Source organism: Ambystoma mexicanum, chromosome 1q (genome assembly GCF_040938575.1).
Source record: "Ambystoma mexicanum isolate Mex_15411 chromosome 1q, UKY_AmexF1_1, whole genome shotgun sequence".
NCBI classification, from domain to species: Eukaryota; Metazoa; Chordata; class Amphibia; order Caudata; family Ambystomatidae; genus Ambystoma; species Ambystoma mexicanum.
This window is the reverse complement of record NC_090922.1, coordinates 697,876,803-697,902,890: the sequence shown is the minus strand read 5'-3', so window position 1 is coordinate 697,902,890 and position 26,088 is coordinate 697,876,803. Positions and strand designations below refer to the sequence as shown.

The 26,088-nt window shown below is 46.0% G+C and overlaps 1 protein-coding gene across 2 annotated transcripts in view; it reads right to left on the bottom strand.

The window, feature by feature from the left end:
- Positions 1-26,088, bottom strand: part of FIRRM (FIGNL1 interacting regulator of recombination and mitosis) — a 1,502,596-nt gene that overhangs the window by 505,067 nt on the left and 971,441 nt on the right. For both annotated transcript variants that reach the window (XM_069641302.1, XM_069641303.1), the window contains exon 14: positions 17,822-17,904. In XM_069641302.1, coding sequence (XP_069497403.1) covers positions 17,822-17,904 — 83 coding nt within the window. The remainder of the gene's footprint in view (positions 1-17,821; positions 17,905-26,088) is intronic.

The window sequence follows — 26,088 nt, the reverse complement described above, 5'->3', positions numbered from 1 at the left end:
GGGCACTGTAACATTCTCTTAGAAAAATTGGGTCAGGTTTAAGGTCGAAGCCCAGAATTCTGAGCTCGTCAGTTGCCGAGCACAGTAAATTCAGGATAGATTTAGTTGCCAGATGAATAAAAATGCAATCAGTTTCTGTTTCTTTAGGGAATGCTACTATTTTAATATCCTTTGGTTCCACCACTCGCAATTGAGGGACATTATGTAGTAACCTCATAAGATCAGCCTGGTTCAGGATCAGTCCGTCATTGACTTTTAGTACTCGATCTAGCAAGATTTTATGCGTATTTTGTGTATCTTCTAATACCTTCCGCAAATTACCTATTAGTTTTTGATCCAAGTGACTTGTGTCTCTGGGTAAATGATCTCTCTCTTGTTTTAAGCGATCTCATTTGGTCTGATCTATCATTGCTGTAAGCAAGTTCTGTTGCTTATGTTCAAGTTTATTTTTTGCTTCAAGCAGGGCTCTTTTTTTCTTCTAACGTTAAAAAATCTACGACCTTTGCGGCTGCCAATTCCTGCTCTTCTAACGTTTCCAATTCTATGTGATTGTCTTCATTAAAGTGTATGTTTTCGGTTTCCGCGAGGCTCTCATTTTCATAAACTGATAATTGCAATAATACCTCATGATCGCAGTCAATTGGATCTATGTTTTAAAGGTCTTTAGAGGACTGTACAGTTATGAATTGTCCGTCTTCTTCTGGATGAGTTTTATTCGGCTCCATTAGTTGTTTTCTTTCGTCTCAGACCTTTTGATAATTTCCTTTGATATTGTCTTTGAAGGATTTACGGTTATGGATAAAGTTAGGCATGCTCCCTGTTGTTGGTTTTGCCTTGGCTTGATTTTTAAGTTTCTTGAAATGATTCTCAGGCATTGTCTTCCGGTTTTCAAATCATTTCTTGATCGGTCATTGGAATTTTCAGTTTCAAAAATGCCATATACTTCTTTATTTTGTATCGAGGCTTGAGCTTTTTCCATGTGCCCTGTGACTGGATTGATTGTATTTGTGAATGTTAATGCACAGGGCACGGGAGTAACAAATTGAGATTGAACACTCTTTATCCTTGCTTGCTGCTTTCTCTGACTGTTCGTTCAATCTTTTTAGAGAGTTGTTTGGCTGTAGTTCAACCCTTTCCATTGTTTGCTTTATAGCTGTTTGCTCACTCTGGGGCGGTTGATTTGGATCCATTGAGGTACTTTTGGACGCTGTAGTAACACATTTTCTAATGGGTTTCAGTTCTTAGTAAATTAACGGTGTCCTTAAGACAGGAAAGGAAGACTCTTGTCTTCCCTTGAGTCCTCCATGAGGTCGATTAGTGTTTTAAAGATTATGTTTTCAGAGTCTTTTTCTCTGGTTCTTCTTCCCTTTGTGGCCTCTATATAAGCTTCAAATTTCAATTGCATTAATGCTAACAGCGTCGTTTGATCTTTATAGTTTTCATGAAGGGCCTTGTATAATTTCAGGAAAGGCGCCAATGTGATTGTTAACATGGAACCCACTGCCGCTTGTATGTTTGCACATAAATCTGGGTGGACCGGCGGGCGGCTTTCGCTTCTTTAGGACTTTATGTGTGTTATTTGAACCATGTAAACTGTGGTCGTTTTTTTTTTTTTTTTTTAGAAGTCTCCCCTTCATTTTCGCTGTCTGTGTCTGATGAGGAGATATCGCTTTTCTTCCAAACTTTTCCGTTTTCTCCTCTTTTGGATACTTTTACTACAGGGTCTCTTTTTGTTTGATGTTGCCTATTCTTTTCTTCTGATGAGTGTTGATGAGCCAGTTCTTTGCCTTTCAAAGGTTTTAATTTTTTTTATTTTCTGGAGCCATACATAATGAAGATCTGTTGATTTCTACTTCTGTGAATGAACGTGTGTCCCTCCTACATTGCGGAGTAGAAGTTTTTGACGGTTTTGCTGAACCAACCGGGGAGCAGATTTCAGTAAGTGGTTAGTCATATTTTGTATTTAAGTTTGTGTTAAGTGTTTGGTTTTCTTTTGTGCTAGTTTGTTTTGGCAAAGTCATATCTGCTCCAGCACTATGTTGAATTGCCGTCTTTTGTCTATCATCTTTTTCAGTAGGGTGTTGCTCTGTGCTGTTCTGTATACAGACATTGTTGCTGGCTTTGGCCATCAGGTAGCAACGGCCCGAAGCCATGAGCAAGTCCTTATTGGAAACTTCATGCCAGATTTGTTGATCGGCATCAGTCTTTGAACCAGCCTCTTCATGTGCTGTTTTTTTATTTGGATCTTGTATTGTGGATTCTTTAGGCTTAAAATGCCATTTTATGGTTCTTTCCTTCAATTAACGATTTTGCACGCTGTCTCATTTTTTGACCATGCGTTTTCTTTTGAATCGCAATCTTACTATAAAAGGTATGGTTTTCATTGTAGAGCCCTGGGCCTCCAGAGTTTTCATTTTTATATTTTTCGTGGCACACAAATCAGAGCCTGTGGAACCCGGGCCCACTATTTCTTTCTGATGGTTATCTGGCATTCTCATGGATTCTTCTGTGCTTTTCACTGTCTGGGATTCTATAACAATAGGGATACAGGGCGTATCCTGTTCCAAATTAATTTCTGAAAGGTCACCCATGGCGTCGACATAGAGAGGTGAGTCTACGCTATCTTGGTAATTGCGCTTTGAGTCAAACTCTTTTTGTTTGATTGTACTGGGTTGTACTAGATTAGTGTTTCCTCGATCGGTAAACAGAATACTTCATTTGCGGCCTCTTGGCCTGAGCTGTTTGCTTGGTCTTCTTCCATTTCATCATGTGATTCACTCCTATGACCCCACCCCCTCTGCAGGTTACACACTGAATCGCTACCGGCGGGCGTCGCTCCAATGCACGGCGCGTCACGCGCTTGCGTGAGCTCCTCCGCCAGTGTTAATCGCTGCTGGAGAGGCGAGTAGCCCGCAATATGTGACAGCCCGCCATTGCAGTCCCCATATTGAGCTGGTAAGTGGGGTCGGTGCTCAAAAGAGGGAGGTGAAATCAGATTTGACTTACCTTGCTCTGAGCCACCGCACTCGCCCTCGGTCATGTCTTTTATCTCCTGGCTGGGTGTGGCGCTTCTTTGGCATGTCGTGTTCATTTAATTGATGTTAGTAGGCTTTTCCATATCAGTAACAATAAAGATTGCCCACGCTATCAGCTCAGGAAGTCTTCATTCTATTAAAGACAAGGTGGAGAGCATTATGCTTTACTTTCTTTTATTTGCTGCCATACTAGCACTTTAAAACTTAACTTTAATACTGCACATTTATGTTCTTACAAAACCACAGTTATGGAAAACGAAAATGGACCAGTTTAAACGTTTGTTTCATATCTGAATGCGATCACTGTAATCACCCGGGAACTACTAGTCCCATGATACTCATGTCTCTGGTAGTCCAATCCTCCAAGCTCTGCACCTATCAGAGGGCAGCCTCCTATATAAGAACCCTTGTGCCCAGGTCCTTTCCTCTTTCTTTGTGTCTGGCCCTTGAACTCAATCGTCTCTTCGCCAACGGAGCAATCCTCTCGGGATGAACTGTTAACAATCCTCGGAAATGTAGGCTTTAAGGTCAAACGCGACCAACTTGAAATAACTTTCCTCAATTTCGCGAGTTTCTTCATCCTGTAGTTTTCTGGTCATCTCCTAAAAGGAATGGAGAGTCATTATGAGGGTGGGAATGAGCAACGGTGTTACAAAGTTAACCACATGGCAATGCAACTGATATGTTACCATTCTGGGTGGGATATAATGCTCGCCTCCTTGTCTTTAATAGAATGATGACTTCCTGAGCTGATAGTGTGGGCAATCTTTATTCTATGACAAGACAGGAGGCTCGCATTATGCTTGTTCAACGCTGTTCACCACCCTATTAGGTATCTCAGATACAGGCTTAAAATAGAATGTCTTGAAGGTCGACTCAGAGGACCAATCTGCTGATTTCATAATGTCTTGTAGAGACACCCCTGTAGTAAAACCTTTTGAAGCCATCGCCCCCCTGGCTGAATGCGCGCCAAAAAGAGAAGTCAATCCCTGCCCAATGCATTATTTCTCTCACCCATCTAGCAATGGTCGCTGATGCTACTGCATGATAGGGCTTCCTGCGCGCAATGAGTATCTGGGACACTCCCTGTGGCCTAATATGCGCTGTTGCTTTCTCATAATCCTTGATATATTGCGCTACGCAAAGCTTTTTATTACTAGTGAAGTACGGGTAGTCAATCACTCTCGAATCTGTCTTTGTCCTTTTAGTAATGGTAAAAGATATGCCATCCGGATAGAATATTTTCCTCTCGATTTCAAGAGCTTTGACATCAGAAACTCTCCTACAGGCTGTAAGGCAAAGCAGCATGGCTAGCTTTCCCGATAACTGCGATCGGGACAAGTTCTCGTTATCGGGCCATGTAAGAAAGAGGCGAAAAACGTCTCTAACATCCCACAACACTTTGTACTTGGGCATAGGTGGTCTTTTGAGCTTCATCCCCCTGAGTAGACGTACAACTGCTGGGTGCTCGCCTACCGCGGTACCGCCTATTTCATCGTGGCCCGCCGAAATGGCTGACCTATACACTCCCACCGTTCTGAAGGCGCCGCCTTCTTGAAATTTGAAAGCTAGGAAGTTGAGGACTTCTACTAAAGGGGCTGAAACGGGATCCAACTCATGCTCCGAACACCACCTGGACCACCCATTCCATGCCGCACTATAGCTCTGAAGGGTGGAAGGCGCCCAGGAGTCTCTGATGCAATATGCAGCGAGTTGTGAAATTCCTGGCAAGTCCCATCTTTTCCTGAAACCCTGCATGCTATCAAATGTAGCGAGCCTGCTGCCACTAGCGGGTGATGATGGCCGGATGGGTCGAGAAGAAGGTCCGGCAGTTGAGGCACTATCCTCGGAAAATCCGTAGAAAGTTCCATCGCTACTGGAAACCAAGGCTGTGCCTTCCATAGGGGGAGCACCATCACAATCTCTGCTTGGTCTCTGCGAACTTTCGCTAGAGCTCTCGTGATCATAATGAACGGCGGGAAGGCATAATGTACTGCCCCTGTCCAAGGTTGCAGGAAGGCATCTGTGCCCGCTGCATCCAGGTCTATCCTCCAGCTGAAGTACCTTGATGTCTGGGCGTTCAGTCTGGACGCGAACAGATCCATGTGTAGGGGCCCCCATAGATGCTGTAATTGCTGGAAGACTTGGGGGTGTAGATTCCAATCGCTGGAGTCCACAAGATAACGTGAATTATAGTCTGCTACTTTGTTCTGCTTCCCTAGTAAGTATTCCGCTGATAGAGGTTCTGTTTTGAAGACAGTAATGCCAGAAATTCTTCGCTAACTCGGCTAGCATTTTGGATTTTGTGCCTCCAAATTTGTTTATGTATCGCACTGCGGAGATCCTGAGCAGTACGCAACATTTCACCTTGTCTTTCGTAAAAGCGTGCAATGCGAAGGAGCCCGCTAACAACTCGAGACAATTTGGAGGTGTAACGCTTCCTCTGACCACTTCCCTCCTGTCTGCACATGTTCGCATCTGGCTCCCCAGCCTGACCTGCTTGCATCCGATCTAATACTAGTTCTGGGGCGTCGCCAAAAATGGCGCGGCCGTTCCAGGCCTCCATATTCTCTAGCCACCAGTTGAGCTCTGTGAGGGCTTCGCGGTCCAAACTCACTAATTGATGGTATCGCAGACCTCCTTGGAGATGTTTTATCTTGAGCCTTTGCAGTGCTCGATAATGAAGAGGACCCGGGAATATCGCTTGAATGGAGGCTGCTAGAAGACCTACTACCCTGGCCAGTTTGCGAAGGGAAACAGTCCCTTTCGCTAGAACTGCTCTGAGTTCTTTCTTGATCGCTCTTACTGTGTGACCCGGGAGCTCGAGAAAGGCTTTCACTGAGTCTATTGTGAAGCCCAGAAAGTCTATCCTCTTGACAGGACGTAGTTGGGATTTGTCTAGGTTCACTAGGAATCCTAGCGAGGTGAGGAGTGAGAATACCCATTGAACGTTCTTTGCTATAGTAGCTTTTTCTGATCCGCAGACGAGAATGTCGTCTAGATAGATGATGATACGTATGCCTCTCTCTCGGATGGCTGCTGCCACCGGTTTCATGAGCTTGGTGAAGGCCCAAGGAGCGGAGGACAGACCGAACCGGAGACACGTGAATCACCATACTTCTCCCTTCCATCGGAAGCGCAAATATTTCCGATAAGAAGTTGCTATCGGAATCATTAGGTATGCGTCTTTGAGATCTAGACGAGCTAGCCAGTCTCCGGAGCGCAGAAGGTCTCGGAGAAGATGAATCCCCTCCATCTTGAAATGGTTGCATAACACCCATTCATTTAAGTCCTTCAGATTGATTACTGGTCTTATTTTGTCCCCTCTGTGAACTAGGAACATGTTGCTGAGGAAACCGGGATCTCTCTGGAGTTCGGGCTCTATCGCATTTTTGCTTTCTAGTTTGCTGAGCTCGCTGTGCAGGAGCGCTGCTTCCTCTTGCGCCATAACTATGGGGCGGGGTTCTGTTCTCTGCACTGGCGTACCTATAAACTCTATCTGTAGGCCTGTTACTGCCTGTAGCACCCACGCATCACTTGATAATGCTTGCCATTCGCGCAGGTAGTGGAGGGTTCTTCCTCCTGCACTCCGACATGCTGTACTCGCCGGCTGCTGCTCCCGGTTGTCTGTAAGCTCCTCTTCCCCTGCGGCCTCTAGGGAACCTCGATCTAGCCGGGAAGAAGGAGTCTTGTTGTCTGGAGTCCCAGTACTGGGCGCGCTGATTGTAGGGCCTTCGTTGGGAGTTATAGCGACCGGACGAGCGACCCCTATGTCGTCCGGTCCCGGGCAAAAATCCGCCCTGGAAAGATTTTTCTGATGGAAGTCTGGGTCTTCTCTAAAGCGGAATAAGTTCCTACGACTGCGCCATTTCTTTAGCAAACGCCTCGCCGAACAACAGACCTTTGGTGCCTTCGCCCGCTTCATAGGTGGCCAGGTCGCTCAACTTGTTGTCAATCTTCAATAAGATTCCTCTTCTTCTTTCTGAAGATAAGGCACAATTGGCGTTGCCCAAGAGGCATACTGCTCTTTGCGCCCAGTTGCCCAGGACGGTTGCGTCTACTGGCGTATCTGTATCTTTTGACTTCTCAGCGAGGTCCATAATTTTTGCTAATGGACCCGAAATGTCTAGGAGCTTATCCTGACATCCTTTCCAGGCTCGGTCCACGTGTAACGCTCACCTGATTCCCGTAGAGGCGCCGGTCTTGACTGGGGGTATACCGTATCTTCAAAGGTGATGTGTAACACAAGGCTGGCTCTTTGGGCTGGACCTCTGTGCACTGTATGTTTGACTCGAAGGGTAAGATGTCTGCAGATAGAAAATATGGGATTAAGGAACTGGGTTATTGAATGTCTCTCTCTTCTTCCCTTTCTCTTCTCCTGTAGAACCCCAAAGGTTAACGCTCTCACCTTAGGTAAGTGAACGCCGTGCTCTCCATCTGCCTCGGGGCAGGGTGCTGTAACCAGTTTCTTCACTGGATAAGGGGAGCAGGCCTCTTGACTTCAGAGGACTGCTGTCCGTCGTTTACTGCACGAACGGTAAGTTTCGAGTAATTCTAATGTCTTTAAAGTCTTTAGTAATGATGTTTCTTGTTTTGCAGGGTTCCGGCGATGGCGGATGACGGGCTGAAGTGAGTTGAAGATGGAGCCTGTGTGATGAATAGAAGTGCCTGGAAGCACGTAAGTAAGCGCTTGTTGCCTGCTTCACGATGCGCTCTAACTGTCTTTTTATTTTGCAGGTACAAGTTCGGAGCGGCTGCAGGGTGCCGGAATACCCACTGGGTTAGATGTGGAAAGGAGTAATGGCACGTGAGTATTAAAGTTCCCCAATGTCTTTAAACGCACCTTGTTTTGTCTTTCAGATGCGGATGCAGCGCCGAAGGCCTCCGGAGCATGCGAAGAGTTGGTAAGCTTTTGTCTTTCAGATGCCGGAATGCAGTGTGAAGACCTCCGGAGCGCACGAAGAGTAGGTAAGCCTTTGACTTTCAGATGCCGGAATGCAGCGCGAGGCGTTGGCGACAGCCGATGGACCAGGTAAGTGAAGAGCTGTCACTGAAGACCGTAATGCTAACCTGTTCTTTCTTGTCTTTATAGGTGTTGCTGAAGACTGGATTCAGGATGGTAAGCCTTTTTCCTTAGGTCCAGGATCAGATGCAGAAGACACGATGAGCGTTCTGCTGCAGAGGATGCAGAATAACGCAAAGCAAGATTCATCCATCGGGTGTGGTTTAAATAGCCTCCTGTAGTGCTTAGGTGTCTCCTTCCACAGCCACGCCTAGGATAGAAAAGAGTTCCTGCTTTCCAGAAGAGTTCCAGTGTTCTGAATCTAGGGAGTGGCTCCTGCCCCACCCAACAGGAAAAGTAGTTCCAAACAGAAGAGGATCAGAGGCTCAACTGGCAGGCAAGTAAGCAGCATGGTCTGCTGCAGGTAAGTCCACCCAAGCATTATGAGCCCGGCGCTTCCAGCGCTGGGACTGGGCATATTTATGAGCCTGGTGCCACTGGCGCCAGGACTGGGTCCAAAAGGTCCCAATTGGGACTGGTTGGCACTCGGAACCTGGGTTATGGATCTGCTTCCAAGGGAGTTGGGAAAACCCTGACCTTTTGGAAGCAGAGATCATGACACCACGCCTTTCCTGACATCTCTAGCTGTTTTGGTCACAAACGTAACCATCTTGGGGTCTAAGTCAGGGGTTTCTGTTAGTTTATTCGGCAGCTCTGGTCTAGGTGTGAGAAACCACCCACGCAAACCTGGTGAGACCAGGATTCAGTTGAGCGCGTAGTGTAGCCGTAGAAACCTTCCAGACAATGCAACTCCCAATAGTACAAAAGGACTATTTTGGAAGGGGAATTGCCCAGAAGATTATAATGATTCGAAACACAGCTGCCTAGACAAAGAACACAATGTCAGGAGTTGGGTTCATGAAATAAACACAAGCAAAGCAAAAAGGCTGAGCATACAAAGTACTCAAGTAGTGAATGCCTCTGGGCAAGGATAGCAAGCCAGGCAGAGCGGAGGGCCAGGGATATCCAGGAGATCAGATTTGGTGCTTGTCCGTATAATGTTCTAACAATGGAAGGGAAGATGATAGGAAGTCCGTCCGACGAGCGTGGTTCCAAAAACAGGGACAATCCAACCTAAACCTATACCCGCCGGCACGCGGACGCCTAAGGAAAAAATGTCCGTGAGTAATCCCAGTTCCTTGTGATGAGTTCCAAAAGAAGTGTGCTCCGTGTAAAAGGACCAAAGAACAGTGTTCCGAGTGACAGGTTTCCGAAGCAAGTGAGTTCCGTGAAAACAACAGAGTTCTGTGTTAAAGGTTTCCCAAGCAAATGATAGAAAAATGCAGGAGAAAAGATCTGAGACGCCAATGCAGAAAAATGACAGGCAAAACTATGGTCGTTCGTTCCGAGGTCGAGTAGCAGGAGAAATCCAATAGTAGGTCAAGGGTTGTTCAAGATCTGTCCGAGAGACAAAAGCAGGGTCAAAGATACAAGGCAAGACAAGAACACAGGTGAGAGCTCCAAAGCCGAAAATTCAGAAGCAGCGTTCCGAATGCCGGGCGGAAATTTAAACCATTCACGTGACCGCGCGGGGAATGCTGCAACGCCGTAATCGTGCACGTACGTGCTCAGGCAACCAACGTTTCCACGGCAACCCCCAGCGTTGTCTGAAACTCTGGAAACGCTTCGGCTCCGTGTGTGTTGGAACTGTGGAACGTGTAGTTTTAGCATAACGCTTGACAGCACGGGGAGCAGAAGCTGGTTTCTTGACACTCGGATCTCATTCTCGATCTTACCTCTCTTTCTAGAGGTTTTCTAATATGCTGAGCCATGTAAAGTGCCACTCTAGGGGAAGGTACCCAGTCTGACGATTTAGGGTGCCGGATGGCTTCGGGGTGGAACATGTCTGCTGTATCTTCTATTATTTGGGGGTCTTCCACACCTTTACTGATATCTTCCTCTTCCTCGCCCCCTTCATCATCGGGCGAATAGCCCTCGTCATCATCCCCTAAATTGTACACCCCTGGGGTAAGGAGTCTATCATGGCCGTCTCTGTTCTTTGCCAGAAAGGCTTCTTTAAGCCTGGCAACAGGGTCGCCTGTCAATTGGGGTACAGTGTTAACTCTTTCAGTGTTGCCCAGGGGGGTCAAAGAGTGCTTGCTCTTCCGGGCTACTTTACACCCCTTCTTCTCAACCCCTCTTCGGGGGGTGTCCTGCTGACGTTCCTTCATCAGGGCTACTAGCCCGTCTTTTCTTGGCTGTGATCTGTTTCTGTTGTTCAGCCATTACTTCCAGAGTCTCCAATCTCTTTGTAATGGGCTGCACCCCTTGAGAGACCGCCTGCTGCAAGGAGTCTCCGAGTACCTTCTTAAAACTATGTGACAAGTCTGATTCTTGCTGGGAAGGATCCTCTTCCCACTCTTCTTGGCTCCACTCCGGAGAAGTGGAAGGGGTGTTGGTGGGGGTGACAAACTGAGCCATAATCGAGGTGTTGGCTGGGCCAGCTGCGTGGAAGTCAGCAGATGAAGGCTCTTCAGGCTCTACACACGTCTGAAGATTAATGTAGTGTGTGCCTGTAAACCGCTTCTTGCGATTATAAAGTATTCAAAAGATATATATATATATATTTTTTTTTTTCGAAATGAATCTGGAGCTCTGGTTAACTACTTCCCTCATACGCGACTGCAAGCGCAATGTGAGCGGAAGCTAGAATCCCTGGGGAAGCTGGGAAAACCTGAGGGGTTCCCACTCCCACGGGTCCTAACGGCCGCCGAGTTCGCCGGCGCCGATTACTAAAGAGCACGGGGCTCGGCAGCTTGAAGCGAGCGGAATTGCTCGCGGCTCCGGCCCTCGCCCGCTCTTCACAACACTCAAACTTTCGTGAAAGAAGTCTAACGCGCACTAACTGAATGTGATACGCTGCGCAACGCTCGTGCTACGCATTCAAGTAAACTCTTTTGAGGAGAATGAAACTAATTCCATGCGCGCTACGGTGTAATGCCATACTGATATACACATATTATAGAAATTATAGAAATATATACGTGACTAACAATCCGATAAGCAAAGATAGAGAAAAATGTCACTTATCTCAGACAGCAAAAAGAAAGAGGAAACGACCTGGGCACAAGGGTTCTTATACAGGAGGCTGCCCTCTGATAGGTGCAGAGCTTTGAGGATTGGACTACCAGAGACATGAGTGTCATGGGGCTAGTGGTTCCCGGGTGATTACAGTGATCACATTCAGATATGAAACAAACGTTTAAACTGGTCCATTTTCGTTTTCCATAACTGTGGTTTTGTAAGAACATAAATGTGCAGTATTAAAGTTAAGTTTTAAAGTGCTGGTGTGGCAGCAAATAAAAGAAAGTAAAGCATAATGCGAGCCTCCTGTCTTGTCATAGAATATGCGTACACGTAACATGCGGCACGTAATTAAGTAACAATGTTCTCTCCCCTTCACCGTCTGGGCATCCTTTTTCATTTCCACTGTGATTGCCGTGATACTTTGTACGGCTCCGTGTGCGAGGGGCTTGGTTGCTGAGGCTCTGTTCCATGGTAGCTCTCAAGGCCCTCTCAGCGAACACTCTGCGGACACTCTGCGTCCTAAAGGAGTATTTGTGCTCACAGGGTACGCCTTCAGGAAGTAGAAAGAGAAGAGCTACTGGGATAGCAGAAGTCAACACTGCTACAGGGTCAGCCACACTCTGCAAACACTCCGCTTTATGAAGCATTATGTAATATTTGTCAATTTGCAGAAAGCATTTAATGAAGTTCCAAGAAACAAATTGTGGGAGAATCTCATTGGAATGGGGATTCCATTCCCTATACTTAATGCTATCAGATGCCTAAGGACTGCTGCGCACTTTATAAATGCTAATAAATACATATTTGAAAAGGGTGGCATGGTGGGATGGAGTATTGAGGGGCAATTCAACATAAACATTACCACTGCAGAAGGGTGTCCTGGCCCACTATTTTCAATCCTCACATAAACACCATTATTGAAATTGTATTGGCCCACATGACAGATGCTCCATCCATGGCTAAAACTAAATATCAGGCGTTATTCTTCGCTGATGACGCTGCTTTGGTGTCTCTGACCCAGGCAGGTCTAAAGAAAACACTTTATTATTCTCTCTTTTTTGCAAAACCTAAGGCCTGCTAATTAATTGAACTAAAACGAAATGCATGGTTTTTAAACCACCTTGACCCAAACACTAAGTTGCCCTTATAAATAAATGGCAACTTTATAGAGCAGGTGCCTATGAGTATCTGGCTGTTAGGTTTGCAGAGTCAGGCAATTGGGCACAACACCTAGTTAAATCCAATCTTGTCTGGGAATAGTCTGGCAATGGCCAGGTTTTTGAAATCACATGGCAATAATGCTCAAAGGCTGTCCCGGAACATATATAAATGACAAGCTCGAGAGGATACGATCTGTACTGCATAGATCTGGGGACATATTAATGGCAAACCACTGGAGGTTGCTGAGAAGAAATTCTTGACAAGTGTAATCGATGTACACAGCAGTATTATGGGAGTACTTTACACTGGTTCCAACATGTGAAAACCCTTTTGCACGACTTGGGTTATTCCTGAATATGGATGCACAAGTCTTAGGTAGATTTGCATACTAAGAATCACCTCCTTACAGAACTCGGGCAAAAAAATCTTGAAAGCACGTTACTCTGGAGCCTGAATTCGATACCCCCGAGACAATATTCAGACTGTAAATTGTCTTTGGGTTATGAGCCCCATCTAGATTTGATTACAACCCCATTGGCACATACATTATTGTTTACGTTTAGGATCAGTACCTTACATTTGGCCACATGTTCTTATACTACCAGTGATCAGTGCAAATATTGCTTAAATAAGAAAGAGACAGACCCTCATTTTAGGTTGATCTGCCCCAAGTATCATAGTCTGTGGTGGTCACTGTTAAAACCTAGATTTATCGAAGGCAGAATACGTAATTTATCAGTTGCTATGGAAAATTGTAAAAGAACAAAACCTCTCTCTGGTTCTTGCTGTATCCTTGTACATGTGTCATACATCAATAATTAGAACCACAGCCATGGCAAATAACATTTAAGCAAATTCCCTCTTCTGGGAATTACACTTTTCCCCTAGATGGGCATTAGGTGACCATATTGTATTTTTCACTACACACATTAAATGCAGACTGATGATATAGGTGTTTGTGGAGCACAGGCACTTTAGTACCTAAGTTAATTTAACCAAATGTTACCCTAATATCTATCCATCTACTTACACTCATTTTATACTCTAGCAAGCCTGCTAAATTTCTATTTCTTAACAGCTCATAACTGGCATGATTTCTATGTAGTTTCATCTTTGTTTTGATCAATTGCCCTTGTTCCAATTGGAAGGTTGTAAATAGATTGTTGCATTAGATTTTAGCCCACATGCATGTTTATGTATTTTTAATTTCATTTGTACATATTGTTTATCTTAATTTTATTCTATTTGCATTTTAACTTTGATGGCTAACGGAAAAAAGCACAAAATGAGGAGGATGAATATAGACAATTTTTGACATCCGGCTACCCGCCTCACCCCAGGTCAGTTGTAAACGCAGTGCATTACCATTTGTTAAATATTAGCAGATACTGCACCTCGCTTAGTGAAGACTATCACAAAATACTTGTAATTTGCAGTGGGTATTACAAAGAGCACATATCACCCGACAGCTTCATGGAACAATATGAAATGTGCATGAGCCATTATTGATTAGCCTAACTAGGCTTGATATATAGAGCCAGTAGAGTTCAGTTAAAAAATAAATGTCTTCAAGGCTAAATTCAGAAGGCAGTGCGTGCCACCTTTTTGCGACTTGGTATGAAAGAGCAAGGCCGTTGATTCAGAGTCTTCTGACTTTCAGCATATATAATGGATGTTTAGTATTAGATAGGCGTAGTCTGTGCGTCCGTAAAGGATCCTCCGAATTGTGTTCGATATTTGCCACAAAACGGCTTTAAGAACCAAACACATTGTCTTGAACTCATCAGTTTCAAAGGGAGACTGAGGTAGACACTATTGTGACAGAAACAAATGCATTTACTGCCAATAACAAAGTGAAGCATAAAAGAAGCAGCAAGCGGCTCAGATTCGCCAAGTGGAAAAAGCATGACTGTTACTTTTGAGAACTGTGTCTCAAGCATGAGATTGCAGTCCATGAGAATACTGAGATTCTTCGCCTAGTACTCCCTTAAATCCAACTGAGTAGCGCATGAATGTCTAAGGGCCAGTATGCAACCCCCAAAATCAAATCAGGAAAGCTGCAATTTGAGAAGAAAATTTGGTAGAAATCAACGGTAAAAAAGTCAGTAGGTCATCGGCGTGTATGGTGAAAATGAAGTTAAGTCTCAGTTCTAGACCACGGTCAATAGGATACAATCCCAGAGAGGGCCAGTGGAGACTTCAATAGAGAAATAAGAGGGAAGCTTGAGATACAGGAGTTCCAGGAAAAGTGGCAGCAAAGCAGGAAGGCCCAAATGTTACCAAATGGGGAATTGATTTACTTTAATATATTTATAAAGCGCACCAAATGACAATGAGGCTTACGGGCGTGGACAACACAGAACCGACAGAACATAAAGGTCACCTAGAAATGCCCGGCAATTTCAGAAACTCTCGCTGTGGGGCGGAAGCGAGTAAACAGGAGCTTCTGAAAAGTCTCAGCCTCATACCAGCAGGACCCCATGAGTGTGAGTACTGCAAATAGCCCACCACAGCCCAACATCCTCTGGTAGGCATTCACAGTGCTTGCTTCACGAAATTCAGTTCCCAGATGACAAAAGAACCGGGCGAGTAAAATTATTCTTTCCCTAGGTGCGGTTTCCAGGATTCAGTTCTGATAGAATTGAACCATGGGACAACGATGGATTGTCTGAAAATCAAGGATGCTATCTGGTTTACCATTACCAGATAAATCCATTGGAATACAGACAATGAGTGAACAGCTTCTCTAGAAATCAGTCTATATGAGTGTGTCATAGCCACATAGTACAAAGCAATAGATCGAGATTGTACAGAAACCCAAAACAGAATCACTATATGGTCAGACCAAATCACTGGACATTTTGTTCAGGATTCGTAACTCATAAAAGGAGGTGACGATTTGGTCCAGGGTATAGCCAACCTTATGGGTGAGAAATGTTGCCAATGAGGTGAGACGTAGGTCATCAAATTATGTATTTTGGGTATGATTTATTGTCATTGTTGAGCTTGAACCAAAAATGTCTGTGCCAACTGGCACAACAGGTTCTGACGGTTCAGTAGAATTTCTGCGACCAACACCTCCACCAATTGCCCTAGGGAGGTGGTATATTAATCAACTATATATTAAAAAGAGCCTTTACAGGTAGACCGACATTTGCTGATAATTCTGATCCTGAAATAGTGGGACCTATTTATCAGTGATGGAAAGTTTGTCTGGAAAGGATTCCCCACAACGTCTATCAAAACAGAATTGGGTAAGAATGTTATATCTAGGAGGTAGCGTAACACACAGGTAAGTTAGAGAGGCATGTTTCAGTGAGGATCAACAGGGTCAAGGCATTTTCTATTATTAAGATTGGGTATTTAAAATCATACAATTCAAGGTGTAGGCAAGACAGTGACAGCAACAGTCGGTTATGTATTGGTATTGTTAGCAAGCCTCCAATTAAGGAGGCAAAAGTATTTGGCAAGAGGGGTTAGATGGTATATATTCTCCATTTGGCGCTCATCCTTATTATGGGTAGATAATTATTACCATTATTAGGGTATTTATTGAGCGTGGACCTAGCTTTGAGAAGCAACTGAGCACTTTACAAACCCTAGGGGGCAAGGACACATTTAGGGAAGCAGATGGACAGGGCGGCAGGGGAGCTAAGAATGGGGTACGAGGAGGGCAGGCAATTTCGCAGAAAGGGTTCTACAAGCAACCACAGGAGGAAACATGGAAGAGCAGGCCACCCAATCTTAGGTAAGGTGGGGAGTGGAGGTTATGTGGACCTAGGTGTTGGAGAGGAGTCATTCCTTGAAGAAGAGGGTTGTGAGCTCCTTCCTGAAATATAAAAGCGAGGGGGAAAGTCTAGTGTTTGCAGGGAGCAGGTTCCAGAGTCTGGGGCATACACAGAGGAGGCTTTTCTTCTGGCTCGTTCCTTCCTGCACCGGCAGAGTTAAAGTCTGCACATGTCTTTAATTCTGGTGGATCAAAGGCCTCCAGAGATGCAGTTTCTCAGTGAGGTAGCTTTGCGGCTTCCGGATGACTGCCTTGTAAATGATGCAGCAGGATTTGAACATGATGCGTGCTTGAAGTGGGAGCCACTGCATGAGGGTCAGGCCAGGGATGTGGCAGACTTTTTCGTTTGCTTTGATGAGTCAATGTGCAGCATCTAGGGCAGATCCCAGGGGTGCCAGGAGAGTTGCCAAAAGGCCTTCAAAAAGGGGATTGCCACGATCCAGGTGGGAGAGGTCCAATGCGTGTATTGTAGTTTGTATTCTGGTGAGAAACAGGATAGTAAATCCACAATATTTCCTCTGGAATTGCCTCATTTAAATACACTTGTTTGTGGGCATCTGCACAACATCTTTAGCCATATTACAAGCAGTCCAAAATCAGGACAGCTGTATTATTTTTGTTAAATGATCATCATCATATTTCTATGGTCTATTTGTCATTGCCCTGGCTTTATAGGAACAATCAACGTCATGTATATGATAGAAGCTTCGGAAATGTTGCATGTGTCACCCCACTTACCTGGTTTACTTAGTGGAATGTAAATACCAGAGAATACAAATGGGTGAAAAATTGTAGGGTGAAAGAGGTGTGGATGTGCTCCACAGAATATTGTAGAGTGCACATAACTGTTTTTGATACCCAGAGAAAATGTAGTTTTCCAGTTGGGCAACTTGTTCCATTTGGTTATTTGCTCGCATATAGATCTATATGAAGATTTGAACCATTATATAGTGTTGCTATTTGATGTGGTGTTCTACATTTGTTTTGTAACGTATTGTTTTACATATATTTTTGTCTGCTCAATAATTAGTTTTACTACTACTCCAGTCTTTACAGTAAAGCAAAATGAAACAGGATTACAACTGCCCAGACTGAGACAGGCACTCCAACAACTATTCCAGTAATGATGCATCAACTATTCTAAGACAGGGATGAAACCATGTACACACTGTTTGCAGCAAAGGCATGATGGAAAGTCACAATTATCCCGGCCACATAACGACGGCTCGCTCTGTCCACACTTACGCTATCTCAAGATACAGGCAAGGCCAACAACTTCACACCATGCACCTATAGCACTACAGAAATCACCCAACTAACCCCTACGTATGCATACAAAACATGAATGAATCGCATACCAAGGACGACACTTGAGCAACACAGCAAAGGACAGTGGTCAAACGGCTAACAGGAATACTCGTCGTAAAGTACCAAAAACGATCCATCGGACTGAAACATGGGATATAACACAAAACATAATATACCATTAACCGCATCAGAATGCAGAACTTAAGTGGGATAACCGCATTTCCCACTAAATGGTATCAACAATGGTAAAAAAAAATACAAAAAACAGTGTAAAACATAATATATGTCTTGTGACATATAAACAAAGTCTGGGCCCCTCTGCTTTGCATACCAATTAGCTATTAATGGGAAAAAAAACAGGAATAGATGAGAAAAAAGCTGAATTGTTTCCCACCCAGTAATACCAGAAATGTTAAAACATTCCACACAAGCATCTCTTACCGAGCAAGGAAGCACCATGAATCCATGGCAAGCATTGATGTGAGCATACTGGAACTAAGGACAGCCTCCAAAAGTGCACATTCCTAGTTAGAGAATAGAGCAAACAAATGATGGTGAGCAATAATGAATACACACACATTTTGTATTCTAACCAGTAATTACAGTGATACATTTTAGCCGAAAAGGTACTGTTCTCCAAATTGTACAAAAGATGAATGTGCTATCTTCGGTTAAGTTTCTGATGGATGCAACATTGCTTCCACGGATTGCTTGTCACTAAAGAGTAACGGTCTTACCCTGTAATGATGCTTCTGTTTGGATCCTCTTTCCACAGATTCAGGGGGAGACAGAGGGGGAGACAGAGGGATTGTTTTCTAGTGCACAGAACTAAAGCCACATCACTTCCCAGCACAGGGGCAGTGAGCCAACCCCCCCTCTCTTATTGAAGCAATACATGGGCACAGTGTTGCCCATCAGAATCAAGACAGTTTTACCCCCATTGAAGGAAGGAAAGCCATCAGAACCTGGGGGTGGTACTCAGCAGGAGGATCTCATGGGAGGGGACCCCCGATGTGGGAGGGGGGAAGGCTATCGAGGGAGAGCGCGTTATGTTAACCACCATGCCGCCAGTCATTGCTCACAACATGGATAAGTCCCAAGCACACCCACCCTCTGTTTCCTCTTTCTTCTGCTAGTTACCTGAAACATAGCTGCCCTGTATATCAGGCATGCAATACTTTGACGAAGAATGAGGCAAGAGTGAGTATGGATTACTCCAAAAGTATGGACACAAGGGCGAAAGAACACCCCAGAGAGTCCAAAGAGAGACCTGGCAGGATAGTGAACAGGGCCTGATTGAGAGAGATTACAAAGCTGAGGAAGGGGCCTGGAACCCGAATACTGAGAAGCTGAGAGAGTTGTACATGCAAGATAACGCCTGCCAGGATAGTGAACCAGGGTTAATTAAGAGACATTACAGAGCTGAGAAGTGGGTCTGGGACCCATGAAATGAGCAGAGAAGACCAAGGGGTGAGAAGGGTATCCATTGGCAAAAAAGAGAAGAGCAACAAACAAGAAGAGCAAGATTCTCTAACAAAAGCCAAGAGAACACCAGGGGAAGAGAAAGAGATCCTTTGTCACAAGTTAAGAGAAGACCAGAGGACGGGAGATATATCCTTTGGCAGAGATGCAGACAATATTGATGCTATTGGAAAAGAGCCTAACAAAGGCTTAGGGAAGGAGACACCTTCTCAATCTTGTTTTGGAACTATAAGCAAATCATCTGAGACAGTCTAGGGAATAGAGACCTCCTCCCCATCTGTGCGGAACACAGAGAAAACTAGTAATGACCATCATTCACAAACTGCCTAAACATTATACCGAAGAAGGGAGCCATCCTGATGGAGTCAGGATGTAGACTACTTATAGATTTCTTTGTGTATGGGACGGAAATAGGTCTGGAACATGGTACATTGGACTATTAGTTTTTGACAGACATTCTGACGCCAACCTTAGTTTTGTTTGAGGTAGGGAAACCCCTCTTAGTTATAAGGACAGGTAGGGTTATTCCTTTTTTTCTGTTAGAAGGTTTGTGCCATCAAAGCAGGGGTCCTTCGTCTACTTCTGCACCCTTACATATCCCTTGCCCTTCTCAGGAGGCACCAGTTCAACTGCCACCATGGCCAGATGACAGGCCAGTTCTTCCAGTATCACTGCTTTTGGAGGCCAAGGAGGATCCAAAAATGGGCGATCCAGAAGTTTCCTGATAAAAGGAAGACAGTAACCTCTCCTCACTAATTGCAAAACCCATTGTTCCCAGGTTAGTGGCTTTGAACTCTTGTGCATGAAACGTGTGGGGGGAGGACATGTCGGAGGTTTTACCAGTGCAGGCACAGAAAATGTTGATCACAGCCCTTTCATGTGCATCCCCACCTCTGCCTGGGTTTGTGCCTTGCTTCTGAATGTTCTTCAGGAGGCAAAACGTAGCTTGGCCCTGATAGGCATAACATGAGAAATGTTTAAAACCCTTGACCCCGATTCCAAGATGGCAGCGTGCCGGGGAGGACGGGACGTGCTAGACACAGCTTGCCCCCGACCCGTGTTAAAAGGTGGCAATTCTGTGAAATAATTGAGCAGGCAGGCCCCGGCCCCTTTAAGCCACCCCCTTCCCCACCTCCCTAGAAGAACTAGGCCACCCAGAGGCCAATCGGCCTCTGCAGTAAAAAGCGGAGCAGCGGGTGGTGCAGCAGGGATCAAGCAGGGGGCCAAACTGAGGCTAGGCAGCCCTCCGTCAGCAGAAGCAGCCTGGTAGGCAAAGGCAGAGCGAGGCCACCAGGAGGACCGGTGCGGGCCATAGAGCTGAGTGGAGTGGAGGCACGCGAGGTACGCCAGGGACGTGAGGGGCTCGTTGGGTGACCAGGGGCCACTTGAACAGGCAGTGTTGGTGGACCTCGATTGGGACAGTATGGATCGATTCACCACCCACCCACCCTGAGTAGTGCTGCCTGCTGGGGTGAAGGGCCACCGGGAGGAAATATGCACGGAACCCAACATACAAGCAGTGGAAAAAATAAGACTCAGTAAAGACTGCAAGCGGACAGACATGGATATTCAATTTGCAGCAAGGATTTCACACAGGAGACCAAGAGAGTGTACATTGCAGTGGACCCTGGAGGGAACAGGAACAGCAAGGGCAGTAAGGATCTCACAGAGGGCTAACACACGCAGAGGTTAATCTTGTACCAGCTCCCCTGCCAATAGATCTCAGAAACAAACCCTTGGGGCAGTAGAGAGAACAGAGAGAGCAACAGCACTGAGGGGCTGCTCTGTGAAGGTGAGGAGCAGCGGGGGGGGTGGGGTCCGGGCAGCCATACATCTGAGGCTGGGGTACCCCGGAGACACAGCAGCAGCAGGGAAGGAGCCTCGGGACGCTTGGGAAACTTGACTGCCCAATCAGTGTGGAACCCCCTGACCCATGCTCCAAGCAAGCAGTGGCACAGAGCGACAGAATGCAGATACTAGCCCTACATGTAGAAATGGGCACGGGACGCAGTTGGAATAGTGGCCTTAGCCCATTATAAGTTAGCATCTGCACCTGGTGTGGAATCGCTGTGCCCCAGGTGGGTTCTGCCTGTGCAGCAGTGACGAGAACGGGTGCCTGCGAGCTGGAGGGTGGTCCCCAGTGGGGTACATGTCGAAGAACAAGGGCAGAGGAAGGCCCAAGGAGACATCAAACCCCCCACCTTCGGCCTCCCAGGGGCAGAGGGCACACTAGCAGGTGTTGGCAACTGGACAAGCAGAAGGCCCTAAAGCCCACCCCGCACCAGGATGAGGTCGCAGGAGGAGATGGGCTTGTGCCTCAGTCTAGTCGTATGGCGGTAAATAAGGAGGATCTGGTGCATTGTCTGGCGGACCTCCAAACTCGGATCACAGGGTCCTTACAAGAACAATTTTTAACATTGAGGACTGATTTCAAAGGAGCTGTGCAGGAGATGAAAGGAGAGCTTTCGAAATTGGGAGAGCGCGTGGACACGAACAAACCGGCCCTCCAGCAACTGGCAGAGGACTGCAGGAACACCTTTCTGGCCAATGCGTCCGATTTCTTTCTCTCTCTGTTCATAGGCAGATTGGAAGGGGATGCTGCTGGTCTGGCGGAAAAAGTGGCAGCCTGTATGGCCAACCCTTCTGGGGAAGGGGGTGTGGTGAGGAAAAAAGGGTCTCCTCTTGCCGGGCTATACTTCCCTGAAAAATTGGCATTCACAGGTGAATAGTACAAGTGCGCTGCCATAAGGAGGCTAAAGGGTCCGCAATGGCTGGGTTGAATGACACGTTATGCTCAACTGTGGGACATTCGTCCAAAATGTCAGTGAGCTCATACCCCTGAAGAGGTGTGGTGGACACCTTCAACCCAAGGGTGTCAACAACCCTGTAAACAAGACCCCTGAAGTTGATATTAGCATGGGCAGGGCTGGTTTTGTTGCAACTCAAGTTCCGGGGAAATATCTTGTAGACCCCGAGCTAGGGACAATAAATCGGCCTGGTCGTTGAAATAAATTGATTCCGCCGGCTCCCGTGTAAACGAGGTCCACTGGGTCCTTAACGCCAGATATGGATTGCATCGAGTCGAAGAAACACGATCTTAACAGCAGAACAAATGAACAGTCACCGACTGTCGGCGCAGAGGGCTTGAGAATATGTTTCAAAGTTGAAGCTTTCTTTGCAGAAGGTTCTTTCGGAGCGAGGGACGCTCTGATAACCGATGGGCGCTGTGGGCTTCAGCCTTACGGCCCTCTGATGACTTATGCCTGGTAGGCGTAACACCTGAAGGTGTTTGACATTGACGACGTCTGTGGTGGAAATGGAAAAAAATGTGAAGGGGGATCCCACAAGGGCCGTGGTGTGGGTGGAGTATGGAGGAGGGGCTGAGTTCAGAGGGGGCAGAGCTGGCAGTTGAACTCCGATAAAAAGGATTTTCAAAATACTTTAAAAATGGCGTAATTTCTTTCATGGCTTGAAAAGTACAGAAAGCATAGTAAGATACGCACGTGTGTATATTACTATTGTTTGTGCACTTTTCAAGCCATCTTCTTAAGAGTACAAATACCAGATTCTATTTGAGAAAGGCAATGATCACGAGTCCCCAGCTTTACGGGCTCGGTAATGTAATCGCTCTGTGTGCAGTGTGTTCTCACAGAGCAGATTACATTACTGAGCCTGTGAATCTCGGGGCTCGGTGAGCACTAAGTTTTCCAAACGGAGTGCTTAAATAATACTTTATAGCAATGCATTAGAAGCAAACCACATTACATAATACACTAGCCTTTCATAGTAAATTAACTATACACTATATACACTGTCAGAAATAAGTTAAGCAATACAAGTATGGCTTTAGTTTTATTTTCCCCCTCGTGCATTCATAGTGAGCCTAACAAATGTCCGTGGGTTTTAAAGCCATAGTCATTTTATTTCATAAAGCATGCAATATTATGCACACTTATCACTCCCTCCATTCACATTTCTAAAGACATAAGTCCATGCTAGTTCCCCTTCAACCCCATCAGTGCCTAATGGCTCAGATTCTAATGCTCTATTTACACAGAGCAACGCAACAGCCCCTCTACTGCCCAGAGCTCCTTGGTACATTGTCCTGGCAGCAGGACACCTCTCCTGTTTGCAAAGGGTAAGGTGTCCTGATGCCAGGATAATGAGCGTGCTGAGCAGGAATTCCTCAGCACACATTGCTCTGCCAGGGGGTCAACTTTTCTGTTGGGCACCCTCATTGGGAGAGGTCCCACTGAAAAATGTCCTGCAACTGCTTCCCCTCGGTATGCCACTGAGCCTCCGTGATCTAATGTGCTCTGTAAGACCGCACTGTGCACACAGGGCCTGTGTGCACAGTGCGCTTGCATAGAGCAGATTAGATCACGTGCAAGCGTATCTGTGCATGGTTGTTTGGCAGGGCTGGGGCAGAGGCAAGCCGAATACCGAGCAATTAGCCATTGCTGGACGTTGTTGACAGAGTGGTTGGCTTGGGGTCGGGAGCACCGAGTGCTGCTTTCGCTGCCAAAGCTTGCTGGTCGGGGGCCGCAGCTGCACCTACAGCAGCTTGTTGCCTAAACATACCAAGCATGGAATTAAAGCTTTCCTACTCTTTCCAAGGGGCTGGCCCTGCTGAGGGCTTACCTCGATCAGACGACGAGTTAGACTTGAGTCTAACTCTTGGTGCCGCTTCTTCTTTCGCGAGTAAAACAACGAGGAATGGTTCCTGGAGTGGGACCGTTTCTTAGTCTTCTTGCAATGTCGTTCTTTCCCTTTGTCGGGAGTGGGCACCTCAGTCTCGGCCTCCAAAGACAGGACGAGGGACCGCACTGGCGATATGGCGACCGGTCGGCCCAAAGCCAGTTTCCCAGCCCTCTCACATAGGGACTTGGGTTGCATCTTTGCACACGACTTGTAGGCCTCTGTGTCATGAAAGGTAAGCGTATTGGGTAACTTTGGGAAGTCCTTAGACCCGTTGGGATTGATAAAGCACACAGTGTTAGGGAGAATTCTCATTTCATGGCCAATTTCCCTTACCTAGTGAGTCCCTCAGCAGCTTTGCTGGATCTCTGGAGTTATTTCTTTTCCACTTGGTAAGGTGTGAGCTTTTCACCACTCTTACTTGTGTTTTGCTATGTGTTTTTACCTGTTTTTGTGATTGTGGACTCTGGAGTACACCACTTCAGTAGCCCCCCCTCTTTTGTGTGTCACACAGCACCTTCGTGCAGTGACACAGGGTTGTCGTTCAGACTTCCCACCGACTCCATTTCTGAGGCTGACTACTGTCCCCCAGAAAAGGATAGTTACCATTAACTTTACTTAGTCAAATTAACCCCAGATCCAGTACACACCATCTTACATGGAGTGCTGGAAAGGGTTACTCCTTAGCCCTTTTTATCTGTACCTCATAGAGCATGGTTTCGCTCTTTTTAACATTTAGACATGGCTGGTGGCAGTGGTATCTACCCTAATTTTCTACCGCAGTTATCTTATATAACCATGGTAATATTGTAGGCTATTGTGTTAGCCTCGAACTTAAATCCGCTTGACCAAATGCCTTCTTTGTTCACGGTCTTTTGGCAGGCTTCTGCCAAGAAGCCCTCCTCAAGGCGCCTGGGTGTCTAGGTGGGCTGAATGTGAGAGAGGGATGTAGTCACCCCCTGCACAGGGTATCCTTGGAAACCCAAGTCGCACTTTCTCATGATTGGCTGAGATGGTTGTCCGGGCTGGACAACCCCCCTGCTGTACGAATGACAGCCAGGCTGTGTGAATGGGGGATTTTCGCATAAAAGGCAGGTCTCTTGGGCTGGAAGTCAGAGAGTCGCCACTGGAACTATCCCGTAACGGTGAAGCCCTGCTGCAGTCCTGAGCTATCTACCCTTCAACAACTAAGAGGAGATCCAGTCCGGAGTCCTCTTCCCTTGAGCCTGGTGGGGATAACCAGCTCATCTTCTTCAGCCAGAGGTCGCCTTTGTGGTCGAAATCGCTGCACACTGCTGTAGTGGACCGGATAGCCACCTGAAGAGCCTCTCCTGTTTTTAAGGAGCGCACCTTTTATTCATCGTCGCTGCTGGCGGCCTCATCCCTGTGTGGTGTAGATGCCCTTCATCGTCCTTCTTCGTGCCGAAGCCAGGAATCGTGGGTCTGTAGGAAACTACCAGGAACAACTGCCGTGGCACCAGCTTCTTCTTTGAAAAGGTACTGTGTCCTGCCTGAGGAATTTTGGGTGAAATCCCTATTTCTCGCTTATAAGGCTTGCCCTTATTTTTCCCCTCCTTCTTATAACTTTTGCTTCCGAACATTTGACAATATCTAAAGTACTCTTGGCAACTTTGAATCGCGAACTATCCAACATGTGATCCTCGACACAGGAACCCGGTTCCACTTGACACTGGCTCCGGCCTCTTGACTCTTGCATTTCTGTCTATGAGTGTTCTTCGATTCTGTTTGCCTACCTAACATATTGCCTATGATTTTTGCCCCCAACTCTCTCTGGGTATCTCAGGTGCTAAGTGTGTTTTTGCCCCGGTAGCCTTTCTTGCCGCGGATACGCGTTTATTTAGTAGACCGAACTGTCAAAAAGTGATCGCAATCGTATTCACGGTAACGTGTATTGTTTCGTAACACTGGTTCTTTCAAACACAGGGTACTTACCTTGATTTATACCGTACAAAGTGAATTGTTCAGTTGTAGTGTATTTAACGTGTGGTTTTAAATTTAATAGAAGTGTTGTGTTAATAACAAATGGTTTAAAAATAAATGTACTTATATTTTTTACCCGAAACCTTGAGTCAGTGTTTGCTTGAGTAACAGTAATTGTGGTGCCTTTGTGTAATCTCTGCTACTGCTCATACTCTTGAGATAAGCCTGGCTTCTCCGCTACAGCTACCACTTTAACATAGTAGTACAGGCTTGTACCAAAGGTAAAACTTGTATTGCCACCTGTAGTCTTAATTGTGTGTAGTGGTCCCTAAGGGCACAGCACAGGATTCTGCCTAACACAGGGCTCGAAATGCACTGTTAATTAGTGGGATTAAACACTTTTTCATTTGCAGGGCGGTGTGCTCCGAGAAGGCATGACCTTCTGTTGGTCAAATTAGAACAACATGCACTAATTACAAACTAGACAGACAGAGAGAACGCTAAAGAACTCACTGAATCTGCAGCTACCTTCAAGAGGAGGTAAGCATACAAACGTATCTCGCGGGGCTTTAGACTGGACAGTTAGG